At 45.8% G+C, this 25,894-nt stretch overlaps 2 protein-coding genes across 2 annotated transcripts in view; one reads left to right on the top strand and one right to left on the bottom strand.

The window, feature by feature from the left end:
- The window catches only part of Rab10 (RAS oncogene family member Rab10), a 146,121-nt gene that overhangs the window by 1,979 nt on the left and 118,248 nt on the right, over positions 1–25,894 (top strand). The window lies entirely within an intron of this gene.
- Positions 6,696–25,894, bottom strand: part of LOC139752595 (red pigment-concentrating hormone-like) — a 38,320-nt gene continuing 19,121 nt past the window's right edge. Inside the window, exons 2-3 of the mRNA XM_071668351.1 lie at positions 8,745–8,984; positions 6,696–7,035 (exon numbers count right to left, since the gene is read on the bottom strand). Coding sequence (XP_071524452.1) covers positions 6,985–7,035; positions 8,745–8,984 — 291 coding nt within the window. The 3' untranslated portion in view covers positions 6,696–6,984. The remainder of the gene's footprint in view (positions 7,036–8,744; positions 8,985–25,894) is intronic.

Below are 25,894 nucleotides of genomic sequence, written 5' to 3'. Positions count from 1 at the left end.
AGTTTACAGACAGACGACAGTCAATTTCTGACATTTCTGTTAGAGACCATTTTGCCCTGTTGCAGCCATACTGAGTTTCAAATCGGCAATATATGAGACAACTTGATAAAAAAAAAAAAAACATCGATTTGTCATTTCTGTACAGTTCTGGTACATTGTGTTCTATGGTTCTCGATGATTTGCTCATTTTCATTCCATATGAAATCCTGTAGCGGTCATATTATGTGCTGGATGAGTATGAAATGAGGGAGTCTGATTAAAGGCCTTCCAGGTATCATTTCTAAAGTTTCAGCTTAATTGATCCAATGGTTTCTGAAGATATTAATGCGTGAAAGTATTACAGAGACAACGGGCACAAAAACTGATGACGGTAGACCCCCAGGTTAGCTAGAAATGAAAAGTAACATTCTGAAAATTTTATTGGCATAAACCTGTTACTACTAGTGTGTGGGGGTCGGTATTTGAATTTTATTGTTTTGCCAGTTTTTGTTCATTGTCGATCGTGTCTTGTATACAAGAAAATTGTTTGTGCTGGGTCGGAAAAGCTGTCAGTAGAAGTGTTGTCCAAATATATATATATATATATATATATATATATATATATATATATATATATATATATATATATATATATATATACGTTCTGTCAATGGACTGTACCAAGACTTGTGAAACGTCTGAGGTAAACCATGGAAATGTCTGTGGGGCCTGGATGTGGATAGGGATTTGTGGTTTCGGTGCATTACACATGACAGCTAGATACTGTGTGAACAAATGTAGCCTTTCTTTATGTTTTACTGGCGCTACCTCGCTGAAGCAGGGGGTAGCGATGCTGTTTCCTGTTGGGCGCGCCGGCACTGAGAATGGATGAAGGCAAGCGAGTATGAATATATACATGGGTATATATGTATATGGCTGTGTATGTGTATGTATATGTTGATATGTATACGCATGTATATGTACGTGTATGGGCGTGTATGTACAAATGTGTGTATATGAGTGGATGGGCTTTTCTTCATCTGTTTCCTGGCGCTACCTCGCAGACGTGGAAAACGGCGATCGAGTATGATATATATATGTATATATATATATATATATATATATATATATATATATATATATATATATATATATATATATATGCAGAAATCACAACAAACTCGACTTAATAAATGCAAAAACACCACTAGGAAAAGAAAACACCTAAGATCCTGAGCGCTTTCGCGTATTACCACATCTTCAGAGGACTAGTCATAGAGGGAGAAGAATAGATACAATAAATGTTTTGCATGCGGTTATGCAACTTGTACGTAATTATAAGAGACGTTGACACAAACCTCTTTCTGACCTTGACCTGACATTTCACGGATGACCTCATTCAGGTAAAACCGGACACAAGGTCGACCTACATAATACAACATGAATTCATGAACAGTTGATGAAACGTTATATAATTTTCTCCACAATAGATGGATCTAATTTGTACGTGCCTTGACTGGCATTCACTACAGACTCGACAGGGTCTTTCATTATGCTGAATTCTACTATATTTCCCATCATCCCTGTCCCTATACTCAACAATAATCTTTGCATTTCTCAGATCAACTGAGGGATCATTTTTACTAGGATGTAGAAACAAAGCATTAGATTATTAGCCGGTACGTATAGTATACTTGCGCTGTATCATTCTCTTATCGGATCCCTTGCCTGTTTCATCTATGTCCAATTTGTTGCAATCTCTCCGTTAGCTGTTCATCAGGTCAGTGTTAGGTAGAGGGTGGGTCACACAGACTCTTGCGTCAACATCGCTTCTCACTCATGACAAGGCTGCATGACCGTATTCCATGTTTCCTCAGGTTCTGTTTGCATAACCTCTGTATCATCTATTTTTCTCTTTTGAAGATGTGGTAATACACGTAAGCGCTCATGTTTCCTTTTCATAGTGTTGTTAATATGTAATATATATATATATATATATATATATATATATATATATATATATATATATATATATATATATATATATATATATATTATCCCTGGGGATAGGGGATTAAGAATACTTCCCACGTATTCCCTGCGTGTCGTAGAAGGCGACTAAAAGGGGAGGGAGCGGGGGGCTGGAAATCCTCCCCTCTCGTTTTTTTTTTAATTTTCCAAAACAAGGAACAGAGGGGGCCAGGTGAGGATATTCCAAAAAAGGCCCAGTCCTCTGTTCTTAACGCTACCTCGCTAACGCGGGAAATGGCGAACAGTTTTAAAGAAAAGAAAAGAAAGATATATATATATGTGTGTGTGTGTGTGTGTGTGTGTGCTAGTAAAAAGTACGTTGAAAACTTTATGAAGGCATATGAAAAGCTGTTTCACTTGAAAGCTAATGCTGTCCTAGCTTAAAAACAGGGTACCTGCATTCTGGCTGCCAGTCATCATTTGAACATACTCCGGCAGCAGCTGCGGCAGGCCCAGCAGCCAGTGTGGCGGGTGTTGAAGCGTTGTTGACACTCTGTAGTGCAGTGTCTGTATTTCATTCCATGTTTTGAAAATACAGGGCTAGTGAGAGTATTTCTCTCATACATGATTTTCCTTAGGGTTTCTTGAACACATTTTCACTTGATGGGAAACGTACTTTATATATGTATGTATGTATGTATATGTGCATGTGTGGGCGTTCATGTATATGCATGTGTATGTGGGTGGGTTGGGCCATTCTTTCGTCTGTTTCCTTCCGTTGCCTCGCTAACGCGGGAGACAGAGACTAAGTATAATATATATATATATATATATATATATATATATATATATATATATATATATATATATATATAGATAGATAGATAGATAGATAGATAGATAGATAAATAGATAACGAGAAAGATGTTATCAGAATCCGCCTGCGAATGATTCCACTGCGAACAAAAGTCACCTTTGGCAAGACCGTATCGTCGCCATTGGAGGGAAAGGACTACAGTTCCGTCGAAAACCTACTCCAGAGGAGTCTGCCATCTCCTGCGTCTGCGTGAAATGCAGCCCCATAAAAGGAGCCTTGCGGTTACATGGTAATTAATCAGTGTCACAAACCAGGGACCGCTTCTATAGGGCTCTCTCAGCTTCAAAGTTGCACGCCCAGTCAGCAGCACGGAAATGATGCACTCTTTGGAAGTGAGAGACTCCTCGAGGAGACCGTTGTACTCATACCCTTTCCAGACGAAGACATTTGCACAGCTGGTTCACTTAGCGTTCTCGAAAGTACGATATTTTCTCGGTCATGTGAAGTTCATTTTTTCAAAACAGTTTGAACTGACTGATGCTGTTGCTTGAGTCAAAGGTGAGAATGTTCCTCCCAAGGGACATGCTGGAAGGTGAATGGAAAAGGGATGAACGGAAATATTCAAAAGGCTGAATTAAGGAAATATTTGAGAGGAACAAAGTGGATGGGGTGGCCACCTTGCGAAGACACTGTTAACCAGCGACTGTTCCCCGTACAGTCACTTTGAAGGACTTCAAAGTATCTCTCTAATCTTAATCGGAAAAATAGGCTATTGACCACAGCCAGGAAAAACAATATTCATTGGACATGTAGACTTGCAGAAGTGGATGTATTTATGCACAAAAACTGGAAATTAGAAAATTTTGGGGGTGGTTTTATTTGTATGAAATGACACGGTGTATAAGGAAAATGAATTGATTATGATGAGTGACTACTCACGACTTGACAGTATCGTGTATGTAATTGGTACGTTTGAGGACATTGATGCCAGATGTAAGTCGCACTAGGTTAGCAGAGGGATCTTGACGTCACAGTGACGTACGCTTGCAGGTGTGTAAAGCAACTTCAGTTGCACCTAGATTATCTTCATTCACCCGTGTGACTCTCCATAATTGGTATATACCATTACACATCCAAATACCTTCTTCAGGGCAACATGTCACATAATTCCTTACTAACCTTCGGATACACAGAGAGAAATAAAGTGAATGAACAAAAGAAGTTCCTCTTTTGGACTGTATGTTTGATTCTGTCGTTTATAGAGTAGAGGATCATATCCTACCCAGGTCATACACCAGGACGCAACACAGTAATCATAACTGCTGTAGTTTCTTATGCATAGTGGTATAGATATAAAATGATAGCTACTTCATAAGCAGTTTATTTTCAAACAACAGTAAGAGAAGATTCTTAAGTTAGCAAAACATGATACGAAGAACACTTATCATGAGTGTCAGGGAATATAGATACGAAATGGCAACACAACGAAGTTCTCGGGTGTTCAGTTGTCATCGGCTTTTACGTGGTGTGGCCTTCCACAGGTTAGTTTTCGTAGGATTACTGATCAACCCACGGTCCAATTTTAATAGAATTTGGCGTGAAGATACTTTAGAATGAAACTAAGAGCTGTATTGATTTTGGGGTTGCAGGGTCAAAGGTAGTCCTACTTTCTGGAGATACTTGTGTTTCCATGTAGCTGAGTTCAGTGAGGTGGACTTCATCCAAACTTAGCATGATTGTTGCCCTTCGGGTAGTAAAGATCCTGGTTGAATTTGAGGTCAAAAACTGAAAGGTTTAATTCACAGGCGCAGTTATAAGTGATTTCTTTCTGTACATTGATTTCACTTCTGCTTGACTTGGTACGTAAGGAAAGACCATATCATATCACGTCCAGAAATCGAGGTTACTAGCTGCATATGGAAATGATGTTTCTGTATCATAGCTCGTTATTCTGCTGGATGGATTTCATGAGATCTCAAGATCAGGGTTACCAAATATCAAAGAATATTGTTCTTACGCTTTTATTTATACAGAATATCGATTTTTTTCTTTTTGAGTTGCTCTTTCATCTTGCAGTAGGACCAGAATTTCAAATGGCCCTCAATCACTGATAATCCTGGTCGAATTAACGACTTCTGAACGAGTTGGTTAGTGGCTTTGTTGACTGTAGTAGTGAGACGGGGAGCTGTATGATGCTGTGGAGGGTGCGGGAGGACTTTCATGTTATACATTTTCCTGGCGAGTGTATGAGAATTTAAGTGAATAGTGAGGAAGAACCTTGTATGAGAGGTAACTGTCTGTCTCTGACATATGATGATGTTAACTCTATTTTGTCTTAGATCCAGGTAGAAAACAACTCTATTTTGTCTTAGATTTAGGTAGAAAACAACTCTATTTCGTCGTAGATTTAGGTGGAAAATAAGTGCAGTAAAGATTCATAGCGTTTGTAATGGATTGGAATTAGGATACATTTGTTTGTATAGTTGGAGATGATAAAGATAAGTTGAACATGAGATATGGACAACATAAGTTGGTTGAATATTCAGGGCCAACTGGTGGTGTCTCACATGCTGGTATATAAGAGATGGCTGGTGTCTATCGAGTATAGTGGAGTCGCTTTTGTGAAGATGTAGGTGTGAGATTACTATGTGACTACTGTGTGCATGTTGTATGATCTGGTTGTGATGGTTGTTTGTGTGTATGTGTGATTAATGTTTGTTTGCGTCATTACTATTTTTGTGTGATTACTATTTGTATATGGGATTATGACCTGTATACTACGGAGAGAGTTTTGCACTTATGTTACCTCGTCTGGTGACCTTGCATATTCATCATGTCTTAACCTTATGTGTACACAGAAATACACGCACACACATCCCATCTTACGATAGGTGTGTGTGTGTGTGTGTGTGTGTGTGTGACCAAAGAAGCTTTATGGACCTGATCCATCCCATGTAGACGGGAACCAAGTTAAAGAGACCAGAACTACTTTGTAATGACGAAGAGGATCAAGGCGGGAGAATGTGTTTCATGCCTTCGTCTTTTATCAAGGGAAGGCTACCTGGATACCAGGCGATACTGATCACACTGCTGCTGTCTTCTGATACAAGGAAGAAGGTTTGGCTCTTCATAGGAAGGCGCTCAAGCACAGTACAGGGGTTATGGGCGACATGCACTATAGTTGTCATAGTCATACAGAATAGTTGATTTTTCATCATACGTGGTTCCATGACTGTAGGTTTTGAGGACTGGGATGATACTTTCATTGTGAATGAAGCTCATCAACGAATCAGGTGTCTCTGCCTTACAATTTATCACCGACACATCAGTTAATGTTCGTGTCGCGTCCACAACATTGCCACCCCGAGTATGTTCACACTGAAGGATAAGAAAAGTCGGGGCTCTCATGCTATTCAATGTATTCACAATAGTTATATATAGAGATGAGACTATGAATGTACCAGGGTGCTCTATGGTAGGCTTTTAGTAAAGTGATTCTTTTTTTCCACCCTGTGGTGTAGCAGAATGACAGAGTGACGTCCCGTGACATAGACGAGTGGGTTGTGCGGACTGACTCGCCTTTTCCACAGTAGTTCCCATCAGCATGTACCATATACCTCATGTGTCCCAGTCAGAGTGATATGTGTGTCCACTCCTCCTGACAAGGAGGAGGAGGACGACGACTGCAAGTTGATGATCTTAGTAACTCCAAAAGCGTCAGGTGTGGTGGAGTGAGCAGCCTCAGGTTGAAAGAGTCCATTTTGTGGTACCCAGGAGAGACGACATGGACGCCAGCCTCCGTTCCACGTCAGCCTCCTGCGCCACCACGTACACACACACACACACACACACACACACACACACACACACACACACACACACACACACACACACTCCGGGGGTCAGGGGGACAAGGAAACCAAGTAGCTACATGGACTAGTTTAATCAAGTGCAGTACCTCTGATCCAGATATTCCAGCCCTCATGTTTCATAATGGTGAGGAAAAATAGAAATATGAATCTCATGAAACAGTTACATAGGTCGAGAGGTCGGCCGGGCTCCGGGGAAGACCAAGCGAGACTGCAAGGGAGGTTGTGGGTCAGCCGTACATACGTACATACGGTTAACGACGGTACAGAGAATCACACGGTAATCTTTAGAACAATGACAGTGGTTGACTGAGTGGGTGGGGTAGGAGTCCTGGTGAAGGTTGGAGTCTAACCCAGGTACTCTTCATCTTGACACTGGGCCAGTCGCGCCGCCTCGCTCTGTGGGATTCGAGAGAGTGTGTTAGTGAGTGGCACTCCGGAAGAGACTGAGGGCCAGCTTCTGCTGACTAGGCTGGGGAAGGCTGTCTACTGGGGGAACATGTTGGGGACAAGGGAGCAAAGATACCTCACACTGAGGTAAAGCGGATGACTCTCTCTTTAAGGCTGGGGAAAGGAGTGTATGTGGGTGTTGCCCTGAAGGGAAGGTTCTCTCCGTGTTTAAGGGGGATGTCTAAGGGATCACAGTGTGGTTGTCTGTGGAAACAAGGGATCGTGTGATGGTATGGCGAAAGTGAACTTTCCTCCTAGTGTAACAGGAAATGTGGGGGAGCTTTTTGTTGTCAGGGGGAGGAAGGGAGGGAGGGATGGAGGAGTCTTTCTTATTGTTGTTGGAGGAACCCACCTTCACTACTGCTGCCGTTGCTGCTGCAAAGGGTATGGTGTGTAGATACATGTTGTTGGGAGAGGAAGAAGTAAGTGAACCTATGTTAGTGTGGTGCTGAGGTGGGCGGCAGGCAGGCGACACTCCACGCTCCTCACACTCCGTGGAAACATAAGATCATTTTTCTGGTGAAGGTTTGAAATGGGAGAGATACGTAGATGCATACTTGAAAAGACAGGGAAGAGTAGATGTTTGCCGTAAGTAATGGTTTGTTGGCAGTATTATGAAAAAGACTCAAGGAGCAGGATTGTTATCATCAGGCACTAACATCGTCTCCTCTGTCCCAGGCTGAGGTAGAGCTCGTTATTAGGTGTATATATATATATATATATATATATATATATATATATATATATATATATATATATATATATATCACCGATTAGGAAAGAATTTCTTTTTTTTCACGAAACATTTGACGTAAGTAGACTTTTAACCGAAAGAGTCTCCTTTGGACTAATTTGTTAATGAAGATTAGGTTTAGATTAATAATCCTAATGCGTAGCAGATAGTTGTAAGGTCCTTGTTTATCCTGAGGGTTAGAAAAAAAAAAAAGAGAAAATTACGTGACTAGACGGGAAGGTGGGTGGAGAGAGGCGAGTGTCAGCCTAGCCTGACGGGACTCATTGTTGGCCTTGTCAGCCGAGGTCCGCGTAGCCTCGGCTGACGCTGCTCTACCTGGCTTCACTGTCAGCCACACGGTTCTTGACTATTCATTCAAGACAGTCAGCTAATACACACTTGGCACAAGGGAGACAAAAGGGGAACACGCACATACTGACGAAGGTGGTCGTGGTGTGTGTGTGTGTGTAAGGAACGATGCTGTCTGTCTATACCTACTGCGCCTCCTGCACTAGCTGACTGTTGAGTATGCTGTAGTCATCGGTGACAAATAACTTATGGAAAGATGAAACAATTGAAGGTGTTTCTCTATCTCTGAGGCACCCTTGATGAAATTGGGGTTCCACGGTAGCATTTTAGGGGAATGATGATGAAGCGTTCACTGATGAAGTCAGATGGCTGTTGCTTTCCAAGAGTGGCTTTTTAGTCTGAGAAACGAATTTGAATTAACCGTAGAAGTGCTTGAAACTGTGATGAAACAGAAGCGAACAGTGTTGACACTACAGTGCAGAAGGAATTGTCCCTCGTAAGCCCATAGCTGGAACTGGTAGTGGAGAGAGAGAGAGATACTTCACACTGACCCCAGTACTCGGCCCTGAAATAGCTCAGAGCGACTCAGAGAGCTGTGCCTGACACCATGACTAACCCTGATGAGCCTGTAGATGTGCATGACGGTGGAGACGGGGATGGCGCCGCAGGTGTCGCCGGCAGCGGGGGAGGAGGGCCCGACGGCCAAGGCTGCAGGGGAGCGGAGGGCTGCGGCGGCGGCATCAGTGCCGCCGGCGGCCGCTGCCCGCTTGCCCCAGCCGGGAGAGAAGTTGAGCTGGGCTGAGACGCTGGACACGACCACCAGCACAACAAGGAGGAGGGCGACGCCGGCACGAACCTGCCGAGGGAAGGGTTCCGGTGGTTAGTAGTGGCAGTGGGTCATATATAGTGGTTAGTGGGGGTAGTTAGTGGGCTGGGGTGGGAGATATTGTGGTTAGTAGTGGCAGTGGGTCATATGGTGTCGTTAGTGGGGGTAGTTAGTGGGCTGGGTTGGGAGATATTGTGGTTAGTAGGCTGGGGGGCTGGAGTAGTCGTTAGTGAGGTGGTTAGTGGGCTGGAGTGGGGGATATTGTGGTTAGTAGGCTGGGGGGCTGGAATAGTCTACGGTGCGAGGAGGAGACAGACAGACAGACAGACAGTGAAGCCGATGATATGGCGTGTATATTAACCATTGCATACCTATGTCGCCAGTAGCTCAGCACCCATAGACTTACGTAATCAAAATTTACATTATATTTCGCAGTCATCATTTACAGGCACTTACATGTGCGTACAAATTTCACTATATATATATATATATATATATATATATATATATATATATATATATATATATATATATATATATATATATATATATCTTTTCTTTTAAACTATTCGCCATTTCCCGCGTTAGCGACGTAGCGTTAGGAACAGAGGACTGGGCCTTTTTTGGAATATCCTCACCTGGCCCCCTCTGTTCCTTCTTTTGGAAAAAAAAAAAAAAAACAAGAGGGGAGGATTTCCAGCCCCCGCTCCCTCCCCTTTTAGTCGCCTTCTACGACACGCAGGGAATACGTGGGAAGTATTCTTAATCCCCTATCCCCAGGGATGATATATATATATATATATATATATATATATATATATATATATATATATATATATATATATATATATATATATGTATATATATATATATATATATATATATATATATATATATATATATATATATATATATATATATATATCATGATTATGTAATGAACTACATCCTCACACTGATGATAACCAGTTGTTACGGTTTAGCACTATATATCACCTCCCACACAAGATTTACTTCCCCGAAACATATGAAAACGGTAACAGTATAGGTTAAAGTGTGTCTTATATACATATATAGACAGCAATCTAAGTCAACCATTTTCCATTCTATGTAAACCATTTTCTTTTTTTACGGCTCTGTTCCCCGAGGCTCTGGCATATGTCTCATGTTTTCACTGAACGTTTATAAACAACAACGTATGAGACGTACAGTGGTCTTTGTGTCAGGGGCTGTGTTAAGTACAGCTCGGAATAAGGACGGGACTGTTCGAGCCTCACATTGTCAAATGGAAGAATAGGTTATTTTCGTCCGTAATTCCATCGCCAGAAGAAGAAAAAAAAAGGAATCTCGCTTGGTAGCCATTGAAAACAACATTTTGTGATAATGCCAGAGTCCGTTGTCTTACTTGAGGTTAAGAGAGGTGATTGAAACGAAGGGAATTGTGTATTACAGTGCCACATAACCAGAGAGAGGGCTTAAAAGCAGGAGTAATTTTTGTTATACTAATTACTGTGAGCTGAATGGAAATCTTGCCACAAGATGCAGAACTCTGCAGGATATGTGGCCAAGTTTGTTTTTGCAGTTGTCAGGGTAACCTAGTGTTTCGCCAGCGTCACACAATCGAATCACTGGTCACTAATCGACTCTGCATATTGATAACCACTAGAATATGACGTATTGTTCAGTCTACCCCTCCGACGAACAGCGCTGTTAGGCATAATAGAGGCAACGTACATACATCTCCCTTCAGTCTGTTGTCCCAAAGTCAGGTACTGAGAAAGCCGTCTTGGTGGTTGGTTAAGACTGATTTATATATTACATTTGCAACTGTAATTGCATTAGATTTTGTTACTTAATTTAGCTAGCGTCATCCTCATGGGATGTACGATGTGTTGTTTGAGACCACGATTTTTTTTAATACAACTTGGGACGCGATCATTGGATGTTACAGTGCTAAAGTACGACATAAGACGAGGATATTTGTGGGAGGACTAGCGCGTGCGGGCGAGGCCGTTAACAACGCCTACACATCTTGTGTAAGAGAAAGAGCAGTTGCATGTATGTAAATAGTGTTATGAAGAGGTGAACTGGTTTAGGAAGTGCGGGCACATTAGCATTTGGGAACATATACCCTGAGACATATATAGTTTATTGCTACTCATTTTCATCTAGTGTTAATGTATGAAAATCTTTGCATATTCTCAAATTTTTCTATGACTTTATCTCTTAAGGAGGTAAGTGATTACCTATTATCTTGTAAAAGAAAGAAAAAAATCTTTGTCATTTAGTAACAGTTTTACTAGTAAATGCCACTGTTGTTATTTCTGTGGGGGGATGATCTGGATGCAATTTGTTTTATTAGCCCGAAATATGACAATACACCAGCTCAGTGGGAGGCACAGACAGTTGGCATTGTAGTTGCCTTGCCATACGGTGATCCAGAGTGTAGTAACTACAGGGGACTCGCTTTTCATCCGATCTCGTATCGACGCTGTCACCGTTTGTGTGTCTTTAATTACTATTTTGTACTGTATAAGGGTGGAGTTTTACAGTCGTGGGGCCACTATCCCTAGAACACTCTTTACATTCACACTTCTTGAATTTATGTATGCTGTCTGCGTTAGCCATGTCCTCAATCATTGTATTCCATTTACCCACCACTCTGAAGTACAAAAGTCTTCTTTGCATTTTTTTGATGCTTTCTGCTCTGTTTCTGTTTTGTGTGTGTGTGTGTGTGTGTGTGTGTGTGTGTGTGTGTGTGTGTGTGTGTGTGTGTGTGTGTGTGTGTACTTCACTAAATACCCGTGGAGCAGAGGAAGCTTTCCTGTCGTTCAGATGGACGCCCAACATGGTCTAACTTGTTATCAACTTGTTCCAGTCTCCGGTCCATCTCTTTGATGTCAAAATCCTGTTTCCCTTCAGTTCTGCACAACTCGGTAAAATGCCTATTAACGATGTTGTTCGCATTAGGACAAGTTAGGTTGGTCGGAGCGCGGGAGGCAAGCGACTGCCGTGTCGCCCGGTGCTCCAAATGCCATTACCCTCGGTAAACTTGATGATGCCTAAGAAGGCTCTTCGCGACTATCTCTCCAGCGTGTGGATGTCCTCCATAGTCTTGCGCTGTGCCGCCCACAGGTACCTAGTAGTTCTATGCATAGCGCCGGACGTCTCTTGGAGTGGATGCTGCCGATTTCCGCAACCTAGCCGACCCTCTGCGTTCAATGTGATCGTTTGTGTGGCCTCTGATTCTGTTTGTATAGCTTGTGTTGCTGTTTTTGCCGTTTGCGAAGCTGTACTTGCAGGCTGTGGTGCTGTGTGTGGGTGCAGCCTTCATGTTGTCTGCGCAGCTTGTGGTTCGTTCAGCAGCCAGTGACTAGCCACAGTTTTCGATAGCACTGTTTAAGTTGCTCCTGGCCACCGCTGCAGCAATTTATGATACTCTTCGCGTATGCCACGGACTCTCTCTTGAAAAATGTGGTAGCCCTCCTTCCCCTTCTACTGTAGGTGGTGGTTACACTCTCTAAATTGCCTTCAGTATATTGCCTGCCCAGTCAGCGGCGGAGGAGCAGCAGGCAGCCTCAGCCGGCACCAACCACCTGTTAATCCACTTACCTCGCCGGTGGCTCGTGCCGTAAAGTGATTCATTAAGGCCAGTGTCTTGCTGGCGTCTGGCAGGTCCTGTCACCTCGGCGCTCAGCAGGGGACGAAGGTCCAGCGATGCTGGGTCTACCGGTTCTGATGTAAAGGTGGGTGTGTTCAGGTGCTGGACTGTTGGTTTCGTAACTTGCACCGACATAGTGATGTGGGACACACCCACACCCACACACACACCACAGGTTGGACGAGAGTGACAAGTGGAGTCTTCCAGGGCTCACTGCTCTTCCTGATTTAGGTAAATGATTTCCCACAGGAGGTGGATTCATACCTGATTATGTTGGCTGCAGATGCTAAAGCTAGGAAGGAAGTGCGCGACAGCAGATACCCGAAGTCGAGTCGAACTTGTCACCTGAGTACGTGAGAAGGATCGTGCATGAAGCAAGCCATGAATTGGTCTTTGTCCAATTTTCCATCATGTTCGTAAACTGTGGGGTAATATGGAAGACTGTTTAAGCTACGTATGTTCGCTCTTAAGCTGCAATATACCACAGGAAGCAGATCACCTCACTTGTAGAACCTCACGGAGTTGCTGGAATAGGTCTAAAGGACCGCAGCAGGAATGATGCCAGAACTGGGAAGACTGAGCTACGGAGACAGGAGATGAAGCTTTCAATCTACCCACATTAGAAGAAAAAAGAGCCAGGGGAGACATGATAACTCTACTTAAATTTCTAACAGTCCAAGACTACGTTGACGTAATACTTCTCTTCGACATTAGAAGAGATAACAGAAGATGATTTAACTGGAAGCTGGACAAAAGAATGGAGGGACGTGAGGAAGCACTTCTTCACCAGTCGAGTTGTGGACTTGTGGAATGAATCAAGCGAAGATCAAGTGCGACTACCAACTGGTCAGTTTAAAGAACTTTGTCACAAAGTGTCGGAGCCCTACGAACGTACAGCTCCCTTCCCGTCTACACAAACAGTTGCAAATGTTGGTCGTATATCAGTCGTTCGGAATATAGAAAGAAAATCGGGTAAAGAAGGTCGATATATACATATACCTAGTACTGCCCTTCCCACACATCGACGAACTCTATCCTGCCTATCTCCTCTCCTCCTTCCCCCTACCCTACCCTGCTGGGAATATGTACTCGAATTCAATCTACATCTTGTAGAAGTGAGCGATTTGAAGCAGGTGACAGACAGCCTGCTGATGAGGAGGAAGGGTGGAGGGGCACGTTAGCACTCGGTGTATGCCTTGGGATGGAATGATCGTGGAGTTGAGGTTAGTGTGGACATCTAGAGTCACACGTCACGTGTTATCTCACTTGGATTTCAGCTGTGACTATCGAGGAGGGGATGTGTTGGAGGATGAGGATGCTACTCGAAATTCTAAGCAGTGTCCTTGAAGGACAACGCGACCCTTGCGACGGTATGACCCTTGAGCACGACAATACGATCCTTGAGCATAACGGTGCGACCCGTGAGCACAACTGTACGCCCTTTGAACACCAGGGTAAGACCCTTGAGCACGACGGTACGTCCCTTATATAGGATGACGGGCTGACCTTAAAACAATGGGTCTTACCGAGGTTCTCAAGGATTGCACTGTTGTGTATAAGGATTATTGTATACCGCCGTGTTGAAAGGTCGTCCTGTCGTGCACAAGAGTTGCCCCATCATACTCAGGAATGATCGTGCCGTTGTGCTCAAAGAGTCGCCCGGTCATGCTCAAGAATGGCTGTATTGTCGTGATCAAGAATTGTTGTCCTGACGTGCCCGAGAGATTGAGAACTGCAGCTGAAACATAAGCTAGATAATGAGGCTAGTGAACTCTTTGATGGCATTTTTTTGTCTTGGATTCCTGCAGTTGCGTGGAAACACCAGCACGTACCACGCCAGTGGTTCACACAACACAACCATCACACGGAAGTAAGTAAAGATAACATACGCATCGTGATATACCAGACACACCGAGTGCTCACTGCGGCCAAAGATTCATTAAAAATGGTATGAACATAATGTATATGTTAGGTAGATTGTCCATGAATAAAAATATAATTTTTGCAGATTCATCACTCCTTTCGATGTATGGGATTTTGTTTATAGTTTCATATCGACGATGTAAGTGGATGTATAATTTCTGAATTGATATAAAGCGATTTATCGATTCATCGACAGACGGTAGGAGAGGTTGCAAGTGTCTTGGCGGGCGGGTGACGAGCAAGAGCGGCGACGGATGGACGCGATGGAGGAGAACTCTTCGCTTGGGGGGGCGTGCGAGGTGGTCGCCAATTGGCAGGTGACGTCCAACTTAGCGGGACACGCTAGCAGTGTACGCTTTATCGCTGTGCTCGCAGAGTCAGTGAAGTTTGCTGAACCTGCCGAGTGCAACGAGTGAGTTTGTAAGTGTAAGTGGTGCTTTCTGGGCTGCTTGTTCACTGTGTAGTGGAGGAACAACTGAAGTTGGCTTCTGGACAATGTGTATAGGATGGAGAAAGGGTTCTAGTGGAAATTCGCTCGATATTTCAGTAATGTTAATGACGGTGTGAGGGAGATATGGCAGGCGAGAGGTATGTACATAATGTCGGCGATAGTGTCTGGAGATGAATAGTTCTGGTAGTACACGGATATCTCTTGCTAGTTCCGCGCGTCAGATTTTTTAAAAGAAATATTTTCGTGCATTCTTCCCCCTACTACATCACCCCACCTCTATTTATCAGTGAGGGATCCAGCAACGTTGTTGGCGTGCAGGGTGGGAACTCTACGGAATCTCCTATTCGTGTTTCACTTCTGATGAGGCCAGCAAGATTTGGTTAAGTTCCCGGTAACGTAGTTGGTGATGGGTGGTGTGGTGGAAGCGACGACAGTACAGTGTGGTGGAGCTGATGGTTCCTAGAGTCTTGTGGTGGTGGTGGTGGTGGTGGTGGTGGGCAGTAGGGTGGTGGAGGGTGGAGGATGGAGGGGAGGGTAAGATGACCTTTGCGTGGGAGACCCGGGATATTAAGTAAGCTGATTATGGTTCGTGTGGCCTGTGGCCCCCCCATCCTTCCTCCCGGGGCAAGGTTATGTGCGCACGGTCGCCAGTGGGTCCGAGCGCCTACGCCATCAGTACTGGCTCCAAGTACTCATTCTGGCAACATGATGGCGATCGTACTTGAACCTACACATTCATACCCTCGGTGTACTGAACTCATCTCTCAATTCATTCTGCATGTAGACACAGTTAGAACTTTCCCCTCCCACTCAGTGCGCGTTCGCCATACGCAACTCATTGTACTGCCTCATGGACGTTTTATTTGGTTTCTTGTGCATTATTTTGGCTAGAGATGTGTTGTGGTTTCTGGTTATTTAACATTACCCAGTCCCCTTCTGGGTAACCCAGGTTGGACTATATATACACAGGCTCCGTCCATACTCATGCCGTCAACATATTTGACTGCGACAGTTCCTCAGCCCAACATCCACGTCAAAACCTTTAGCGACGCGTCCTCAGAACTAACTATCTGTGCACTTGATTTAGTTCTTCTATGAAACTGCTTCGTCGATGACCATAGTTGACACACACACACACACACACACACACACACACACACACACAAGAACATGCCATGGAAATGAATAGGACGCCACAGTAATGAAGACATCAGGCTCTGTGCTATGATCGAAGATTGGACGAACTTTCTCTTCCAGCGGAAGTAGGGGCAGAGGTGAGGCGTGTGAGAGTGTGGTAGGTATAGTACGGCTGAGTCTGGGAGAGTTCAGCAGACTGTGTCAGTACATCCTTGACGCCAAGAAGCAAGCGATGCCAAATCTCAGATTTTTTATGACCGGGCTTAGAAGATTCATTTGTATCGAAAACGCCGTAAAAATTGTGTAAATAAGTTGCATATGATACAAGTGCGTTAGGTGGTAACGATATAGCATCAATAATGTACAGGTACTGTATAAGCTTTCACTGTGTTGCAGGTGGCTTCAGTCGCGACTGACGCTGAAAACTGACAGTAAGAAGTAGTCACATTGCCGCCTAAGCACCTGCTGGCTCATTTTCCGCACCTCTGGTTACCTCGGCATCGTCCAGTTTCACTTTGTGTTCAAGCGTTCCTGACGTCCAGCCACTATAAGTCAGACCTTTGCTCGACCTGGAGAAGCGTGACCTCTCGACTTGCATGTAGAAAGGTGACCCTCCACCACTTGTAAAGTCCTTCTGGATAAAGAGTTTTCCAGTTTCTAAAACGCTTTCTCTATTCCAGTTCTATCTCGACTCCGGGAACCAGGTTCAGTAAGAGAATAGCTCTGTCCTGAGGGGGAAAGAGCTCCCTCCGTCCCAGTGTTTTGTAGGGTTGGTTACGTGCCTTAGATTTACAATGGACGGGCAGCCACATACGCTACCTTTACCAATAAGTGTTCACTTGGCTTGTACTGCAAAGACTTTTAAGTGAAGGTGAACGGAATCTTTCTAGCTATTATTCTTTATTACGTTTGTCGTCTAGAAGTCACGTTACATGTATTGTTTCGTACTAATGTTTGGAGAGTCTTTCTTACTTATTATTGTATGATGCGTCTGGAATTTTTGCTTTATGTGTCTTTTGTTATGTGAGGGTGTTAATTTTTCCATTGGTTAGTGTGTGTCAGGTAAAGCAATAGTCTTGCAGTTTACCAGAACATGTATTGCTGTCCCTAACAGCTGGCCGAAGACTATAGCAGAGAAGACCAGGGGATAGTTTAAAGACAGTAGGACGAAGACGTTACAGTCCACGTATTTCTGGAGTTTTGTTAGAATTATACACCAGGGGTGAGGTGGAAGTCATGGGGTGCTGGGGGATGTCAACAGAATGGCTCCCATTCCACCAGTGCTGTTCTGATTGCTTCTTGGAAGGCTAGGCTGTCTCGGTTGCCTCGCGCGTAGCATTCATCAGTTCCTCAGCATCGGCCCAGGTTTCCCGTTAGTCATTATCCTACGACAACACGGTTGATGTCGCCGCTCTTGGTTAACTTTACGTTTTGATACTAAGAGTCAAAAATGTCTGTCTCTTTAGTGTTTGTGTATAGATGATAGACAGACGAATGACTACACTTCTTGACCGAAATTCTCAGTGAATGTTTACGAACAGGGACACGAGTGTGGTCACACTATTGGCCTAACTCACAGTCCTTCGGTTCTAGCTAGGTCTGCGTTGCCGCCACCTCCTCCCCCAGCAGCCATTGTTCCTCCCCTGCGGCGGCGGAGGCCACCATCAGATTCCGATATAATGTGAGTGGGTTGGAGGTGGCGTGCCTTGCCACCGTCAGGAGACGGCCGCCATCCCTTCACAGGTGTTGTGTGTGTGTGTGTGTGTGTGTGTGTGTGTGTGTGTGTGTGGGGGGGGGGGGGGGGGAGGCATTGTCCACGACTTACGACATCTGAGAGTCCCACTCATCACATGCACCGCTGGAGGTTCGCCCTCAGTTTCTCACTCTCTTATATGACACCGTTGTATTGTCTCTCGCGGTGATTCTGTTCTGATGTGCGTCTCTTTTGGCTTTATCGGCCTTGTTTGTCGTGGCCAATGATTGGGATATATATATATATATATATATATATATATATATATATATATATATATATATATATATATATATATCCTAGCTTCGTCTCTTCGATGTATATCAACTGACTGTTATATTTCTCTCTTGTGTCTCCCCTGATGATGATTATTACACGAAAGTGCACTTGGGAACTTATCGTGTTTCATTTTCCCCGTGGACCCACAGGAATATATATATATATATATATATATATATATATATATATATATATATATATATATATATATATATATACACACACACACACACACACACACACACACACACACACACACACACACACTGGCAGAATATCCCCTATGCGACCTACAAGAAGCCTAAAACATTTATATATTTTCTTTTCCATGCTGTTCCAGCGTCTCCCTCGCCAGGTGTCGCTGTCAATATTGTCTCACCCACAACCTAACTGAGGAAACTTCTTGAAGGCGTTGTTCCTACCAACCGGGCTCACCCACGTCCAGTTGTCTTTACTTCTCATGAAAACTTGCTTAAGATTCGCTGTTTCCCTGAATGGTTTAAGATGGATCTCTTCACTGAAAGGTTTCTGGCGAAGCGTCTAAAGTTGAGGTCTGTGTGCGAGTATCTGTGCGAGTGATGCTTGCTTGTGTGGTGGTCGTGAGCTGGCGACTCCTGGGTGGTGAGATCCTTCCTATGTCTCCTTGGCGGGTCATGAGGACACACTATCCTGACGCTGGTGTTGCAGGAACCGAGGGACATGTCGACCTCATAACAGAACAAGAACCCTCACGATCTAGGAAAATAGAGCGAGGGTTTTGATGTGACTGTATCTTTTATTGACTGAGGGATTCATTGCCTAGCTTGCTTTCTCTGTTACTGTTGAATCGCTGTTGTGAAAGATTTCGACACACCTCTAGCACAGACGCTTCGCTGGACGTAGGTGTTACTCTCTCTCTCTCTCTCTCTCTCTCTCTCTCTCTCTCTCTCTCTCTCTCTCTCTCTCTCTGGATGTGACTTTAGTGTGCTGTAAGTCAGTATGTCACCACTCGGGTCTGCGGACGTGGAAGAGTGTTGATATATACAAGTCCTCAGCAGGACTGGCATAACGTGAGTGGAAAAGGTTATTGGAATGAACACCTCCCGTCAGGCATGGTGTGAATTATCACAAGCATTATTAGGGATCTCCCCATTCGATTATCAAGGGAACTTCTCCTACTGAATTATTAGGAATATCCCAACTGGATATAAGTTTTTCGTTGAATATTCTCAACACAAGTTATCGCGTAACAGTCTTGTGGTGGCTTTGGGGAAAGGCTGGACTGAGGGGTTAGAGCGCCTGTCACGTCCCGATGGGGGCCATGTTTCATCGGTTTAATCTAGTTACTGCCGAAAGTTGTTAAGAAGTGTCGGACGTATAGATAACGCCCGAGTTACGGCCGCAGAAGGGCTTTAACATCAGTGTTCCGCATTGTTTATGACACTTTGGCTAAACCGTGAGAGCTGGAACTCGTGCAATATTTCAGTACCTCGAAACTCCCCGTCTCCTCGTATGGCTTTGCTCCCTCACTCTCTCACATCTAGGCTTCTCTCTGGCCTGTCGCCTTTCGGGTAAAAGAAGGTGACTGATCTGCGTTGGGGACGACGGAGTGTAGAGTTCGCAATGAATATTTGCCATAAGCAGGACGACGTACAGAGTGGTCTGTGATGGCCATAGTACTGCTGGAGCCACCGGTTCGAGGCAGGTAGTTCAGTGGGACAATTTGATGCCTTATGACAAGCTGATCCATATCTCCACGCCGCGGGAGGTGGTCACCAGGGTGTACTGTAATGTTCAGGCCAGGTGGGTACGAAGATACTCCTGCTGAGGACAGAACAGGTCTGGTTATGATCGACTTGTCCCCGCTGTCGGAATGGATCACTTAGGCAGGTTTTTTGCACATGTTGAACACCGTCTTTTACTTCACTTTGTGGTATCTGTCTCGTCTCTTTCATATATCAAAATCTGTTTGATATTTCTGTGTCCTTTCAGACAAATGTTTCATCTGAATGGCATTCAGTTATCTATATATATCACTGTGCAGTTCATCTAAAATTATTAATCAACGAATTATGATATCCAGTTATGCACCACATCATAGGTCACCTGCAGGTTCAGAAGTATTATATGATTGTAACCCATCTTTGCTTAAACTACCTGGTATAAGTTGGTGATGTAATTTACCACTTTACGTAGATCCATTTCAGTAGCTCCCTTGCTTCAGTTGTGTGCACATTTCCCCACTGTGTGATTATACAGTTCGTGGTAATGATTGATGGCTTTGAATTCTGCTTTTGAAGAACCCCCTTACATATGTTGTGCGTTTGTGAACGCTTCTTGTACATTTGTGAACGCTTCTAGACAAGTCGCATGTATATATTTGTAATATTGATAATTACTTTTCTCATATGTATGTCCACTTGAAGGCATTAAGTGACCCATTGATAGAAGACAGCACCCTGTAAGTAGCTGTCCGGTCAACTTTAAGTATCTCATTTAAGGGAAGACGTTCCAGTGATGTGAATGTCTCATCTAAACACGTTTCGTTTTAATGATCGTTTTGTTACAAATATTGTACAGAGCTGACTAATTTCTAAACTGGTTTGAATGTCCGTTGGCTCACGTTGTTTTTCTATGTAGGGCATTAGATAAACTACACAAATCATCAGGATTGATTGAATGTGTTCGTCCGTCCGTCAGTGTACGAATTCATTTGTTACTGTGTGTGATATCCATCAGACTGTTGGGGCTCATGTAAACACAGCAAAATATTCGTAGTAATAATCATGTGTTTCAGAGAGAGATTCTGGTTTTCCAAATACATCATGGTTGAACTGTAGCTGGGTGCTGGGGCATCCAGGTGTGGTGTGTGGCTGGGTGCTGGGACATCCATCTGTGGTGCGTGGCTGGGTGCTGTGACATCTAGCAGTGGTGCGTGGCTGGGTGCTGGGACATCCAGCTGTGGTGCGTGGCTGGGTGCTGGGACATCCATCTGTGGTTTGTGGCTGGGTGCTGTGACATCCAGCTGTGGTGCGTGGCTGGGTGCTGGGACATCCAGCTGTGGTGCGTGGCTGGGTGCTGGGACATCCAGCTGTGGTGCGTGGCTAAGCCCAACAACACACAAGAAGTTTGAGAGTTACGTATGTGTATGTCGACCATCACCTTAACACTCATGGTTCCTCCAGGCCTCGCTGTCTGCTTAGTCAGTTAGCTGCTGCTCTTACCTACCCATCGTCTTACCTGCTGGTAGATCAGGGAATAGATCGTTTTCTTCACATTTGCGAAGGTGTAAGTGAAGATATGCATAAATCACCCATGCATTCTTAGAGCAGCGGGTCGTCTAGTGCTCTCATAGTGAGGTACGTAGTTTAGTGAGCCTAGAACATTGCTGTCTTTGAGGGGTTAAAGATGTGCCTTGACGCTTCTTGCCAAGTACCTCACGGCAGTCGATATGTGCCACATCTTTGTAGGGGTAGTGTCACATCTTTGGGACTAATGCCACTTTCTGGTGATCGAATGCCACATCTTGGTGGCCCAGTGCTACAACCTGTAGACTAGTGCCATCTACTGGGAACCCAGTATCATATTCTAGTATCCCAGTGCCACATCTTAGTAGGCCAGTGCCACATCTTGGTAGGCCAGTGCCACATCTTGGTTGGCCAGTGCCACATCTTAGTAGGCCAGTGCCACATCTTAGTAGCCCAGTGCCACATATTGGTAGCCCAGTGCCACATCTTGGTAGCCCAGTACTCCATCCTCGTAGCCTGGTACCACATTCTGGTTCTAGTAGCCCAGTGCCACATCTTAAGGGCCGAGTTGCGCATCCTAGTAGCCCAATACCACACTCTGATATACCAGTGCCACATCCTTCTTGCCCAGTACCTCCCATACCAACCGACCAGGGCGACCCTGGTACCAGGGGCGGGGGTGGCCCAGGGTGGGTGGGGTCTGGTTGAGGGTGAGTGAGGGCGGTCGGCGGAAGCGTCCGGCAGTGTTGCCAGTGATGAACTTTGTTAATAACACCCAATTTTTTTCCTGGGCAAACTTTGAGGAAAATCCCGGCTTAGTGTTCCTGTGTGACAACATGTGGACGAAAGGATGGCGGTGGCCCGCGGGGGGACGCTGCCGTCCTCCAGAACCGCTGGGACCCAGAATGACATCTCTCTCTCTCTCTCTCTCTCTCTCTCTCTCTCTCTCTCTCTCTCTCTCTCTCTCTCTCTCTCTCTCTCTCTCTGTCCTATTCCACCACAGACATTGAAGATGGGATGCCCCGCCCCTCCATCCCAGCGAACCACAGGAACCAAGAATTGGAACGCTGCGTTCCAGTGTGCGACAGAAACTTAGAACGGAGTGTTGCGTTCCAGTGAACGACAGAAACTGGAAACGGAACGACACGATCCAGTGCACGACAGAAACTGAAAACGGAGCGCCGCATTTGAACGTAGGACAGAAACTGAGAAAAATGTTCACCCCCCACGCTCCTGCCTCGTTGTCTGTAATCCTCCCACGCTCCTGCCTCGTTCTCTGTAATCCCCCACGCTCCTGCCTCGTTTCCTGTAATCCTCTTACGCTCCTGCCTCGTTCTCTGTAATCCTCCTACGCTCCTGCCTCATTGTCTGTAATCCTCCCACGCTCCTGCCTCGTTCTCTGTAATCCTCCCACGCTCCTGCCTCGTTCTCTGTAATCCCCCCCACGCTCCTGCCTCGTTCTCTGATATCCTCCCACGCTCCTGCCTCGTTCTCTGTAATCCCCCCCACGCTCCTGCCTCGTTCTCTGTAATCCCCCACGCTCCTGCTTCGTTTTCTGTAATCCTCCTACGCTCCTGCCTCATTGTCTGTAATCCTCCCACGCTCCTGCCTCGTTCTCTGTAATCCTCCCACGCTCCTGCCTCGTTCTCTGTAATCCCCCCCACGCTCCTGCCTTGTTCTCTGATATCCTCCCACGCTCCTGCCTCGTTCTCTGTAATCCCCCCCACGCTCCTGCCTCGTTCTCTGATATCCTCCCACGCTCCTGCATCGTTCTCTGTAATCCCCCCACGCTCCTGCCTCGTTCTCTGTAATCCCCCACGCTCCTGCCTCGTTGTCTGTAATCCTCCCACGCTCCTGCCTCGTTGTCTGTAATCCCCCCCACGCTCCTGCCTCGTTCTCTGTAATCCCCCACGCTCCTGCCTCGTTGTCTGTAATCCTCCCACGCTCCTGCCTCGTTCTCTGTAATCCCCCCCACGCTCCTGCCTCGTTCTCTGTAATCCCCCACGCTCCTGCCTCGTTCTCTGATATCCTCCCACGCTCCTGCATCGTTCTCTGTAATCCTCCCACGCTCCTGCATCGTTCTCTGTAATCCCTCCCACGCTCCTGCCTCGTTCTCTGATATCCTCCCACGCTCCTGCATCGTTCTCTGTAATCCCCCCACGCTCCTGCCTCGTTCTCTGTAATCCCCCACGCTCCTGCCTCGTTGTCTGTAATCCTCCCACGCTCCTGCCTCGTTCTCTGTAATCCCCCCCACGCTCCTGCCTCGTTCTCTGTAATCCCCCACGCTCCTGCCTCGTTGTCTGTAATCCTCCCACGCTCCTGCCTCGTTCTCTGTAATCCCCCCCACGCTCCTGCCTCGTTGTCTGTAATCCTCCCACGCTCCTGCCTCGTTCATTGTAATCCCCCCCACGCTCCTGCCTCGTTCTCTGTAATCCCCCACGCTCCTGCCTCGTTGTCTGTAATCCTCCCACGCTCCTGCCTCGTTCTCTGTAATCCCCCCTACGCTCCTGCCTCGTTCTCTGTAATCCCCCACGCTCCTGCCTCGTTGTCTGTAATCCTCCCACGCTCCTGCCTCGTTCATTGTAATCCCCCCCACGCTCCTGCCTCGTTCTCTGATATCCTCCCACGCTTCTTCCTCGTTCTCTGTAATCCCTCATGCTCCTGCCTCGTTTCCTGTAATCCCCCCCACGCCCCTGCCTCGTTCTCTGTAATCCCTCCCACGCTCCTGCCTCGTTCTCTGTAATCCTTCCCATATATATTCTTGTCTCATAAGAACGTTGTACGAAAGCGAATCGTTCGTGTCTTTGATATATGGAAGGGTTGAGAGCAGGGCGGGGGTGGCGCCACAGCCAGGTCAGGTCAGGTCAGGCTGGTCACGACAGGGGGGTCAAGGGTCATGACGGGGGTGTCACGACCTTTCTCGATGCCAGGCGACACATTTTGCGCCCTCCTTCGTAAGCAGAGCTTCTCTGCCAGTGTAATTTCGCCGCTGCTGATATGATCACTTCCCGGGCCGGTCGTGGAGATAAAGATAACAGTCCTGTGTACCAATGTGTGTGTGTGTGTGTGTGTGTGTGTGGGGCTGGGTTATTACCATTATCTCGCCCCCTCACATAAAGTCATACAGACCAGTGCAGCCAAACATACGTATGTATATACGCATGTACATCGCACGCATGTACCAGTGCAGCCAAACATACGCATGTATATACGCATGTGCATCGTACACATATAGATAGATATATCCGCCATATAAACAGACATATCCTCCGTACGTTGTTTTGAGAGTGTGATTACGAAATTTTTCGCGTATCTTTTTCTTCTACATTTTCATCCTGCAGTCTAGTGTGTGAAGGATATATTGTTGTGTTGTGGTTGAGCGAGACCCCACCTGCCGATAACCCCCCCCCCCCCCCCCCCCCCGCACCAGTGGTGGTGAGGGAGGGTTAGGGGGGGGGGGACGTGGAATGACGTGATGGACTGGTTAATTAACAAGGAATTACCGGCTCCATAAAGGGGGGAGAAGCCTTACCACCATCCTCCCACACACACACACACACACACACACACACACACACACACACACACACACACACACACACACACACACACACACACATCACCCATCCCTTGTTGACCCCCTGGGATCAGTGCCTCCATCATCCCCCATCACCACCAACAGTGCTCCCATCATCCCCCATCACCACCAACAGTGCTCCCATCATCCCCCATCACCACCAGCTCTTCTGCCGTCATCACCACCACCACTACACGTCATAGACACTTGGTGATGATGTCACAGGCGGTGCCAGCCATCCTCCCCAGGGGACGGTGGCCTTAGCCTAAGGTAAGGGCTGGATGACGTTCATTTCTCATGACACTGAACATCACGTCCGTCCCGCTGCCTCTCTAGTCGAACAGATCTTTAATTTGATGTCATAATTGTCTTCAGATTTTCTCTACAATGTCTTCCCCGAACTGAAATATCATCATGCTATAAAGAGACCCCTAGAGGACGACCACGTCTTGATCGGTTCATCCGCCGTGTGTAGCGAGTGTGGACGAGAACCTGGAGAGAGGAGTACCACCACCAACACGGAGCGTTGGTTGTGGGGACGGCTCAAGGCACTGCTGCCACTCTCGTCGCCTCTCATTTTCTACATCTGGGTGGGTGGAGAGCCAAAACCCCTTGACCTCCATCTGTGTGCTACTCTCTCTCTCTCTCTCTCTCTCTCTCTCTCTCTCTCTCTCTCTCTCTCTCTCTCTCTCTGACAGTGCAGACTTGTCCTTTGACTTCCCTTCGTTCCAAAGATTTGATCGTTACATTGTCGTCCCCTCTTGGTGCCATTGACCGTGCGTGGTGCATGTTGCGAGTGTTGGTTCTGAATACCTCCACACACACGTACCTATTGATGAAACACCTGTCCACCGTAAGTTAGGTTCCGCGTCCACGTATGCACAATGTTGATGTTGCACGAGTCGGATCTGGAGCACTGGAAGAAATCCTTA

The sequence above is a fragment of the Panulirus ornatus genome, chromosome 13 (assembly GCF_036320965.1).
Source record: "Panulirus ornatus isolate Po-2019 chromosome 13, ASM3632096v1, whole genome shotgun sequence".
NCBI classification, from domain to species: Eukaryota; Metazoa; Arthropoda; class Malacostraca; order Decapoda; family Palinuridae; genus Panulirus; species Panulirus ornatus.
The sequence above is the reverse complement of the archived record's forward strand: the minus strand, read 5'-3'. Positions and strand labels throughout refer to the sequence as shown.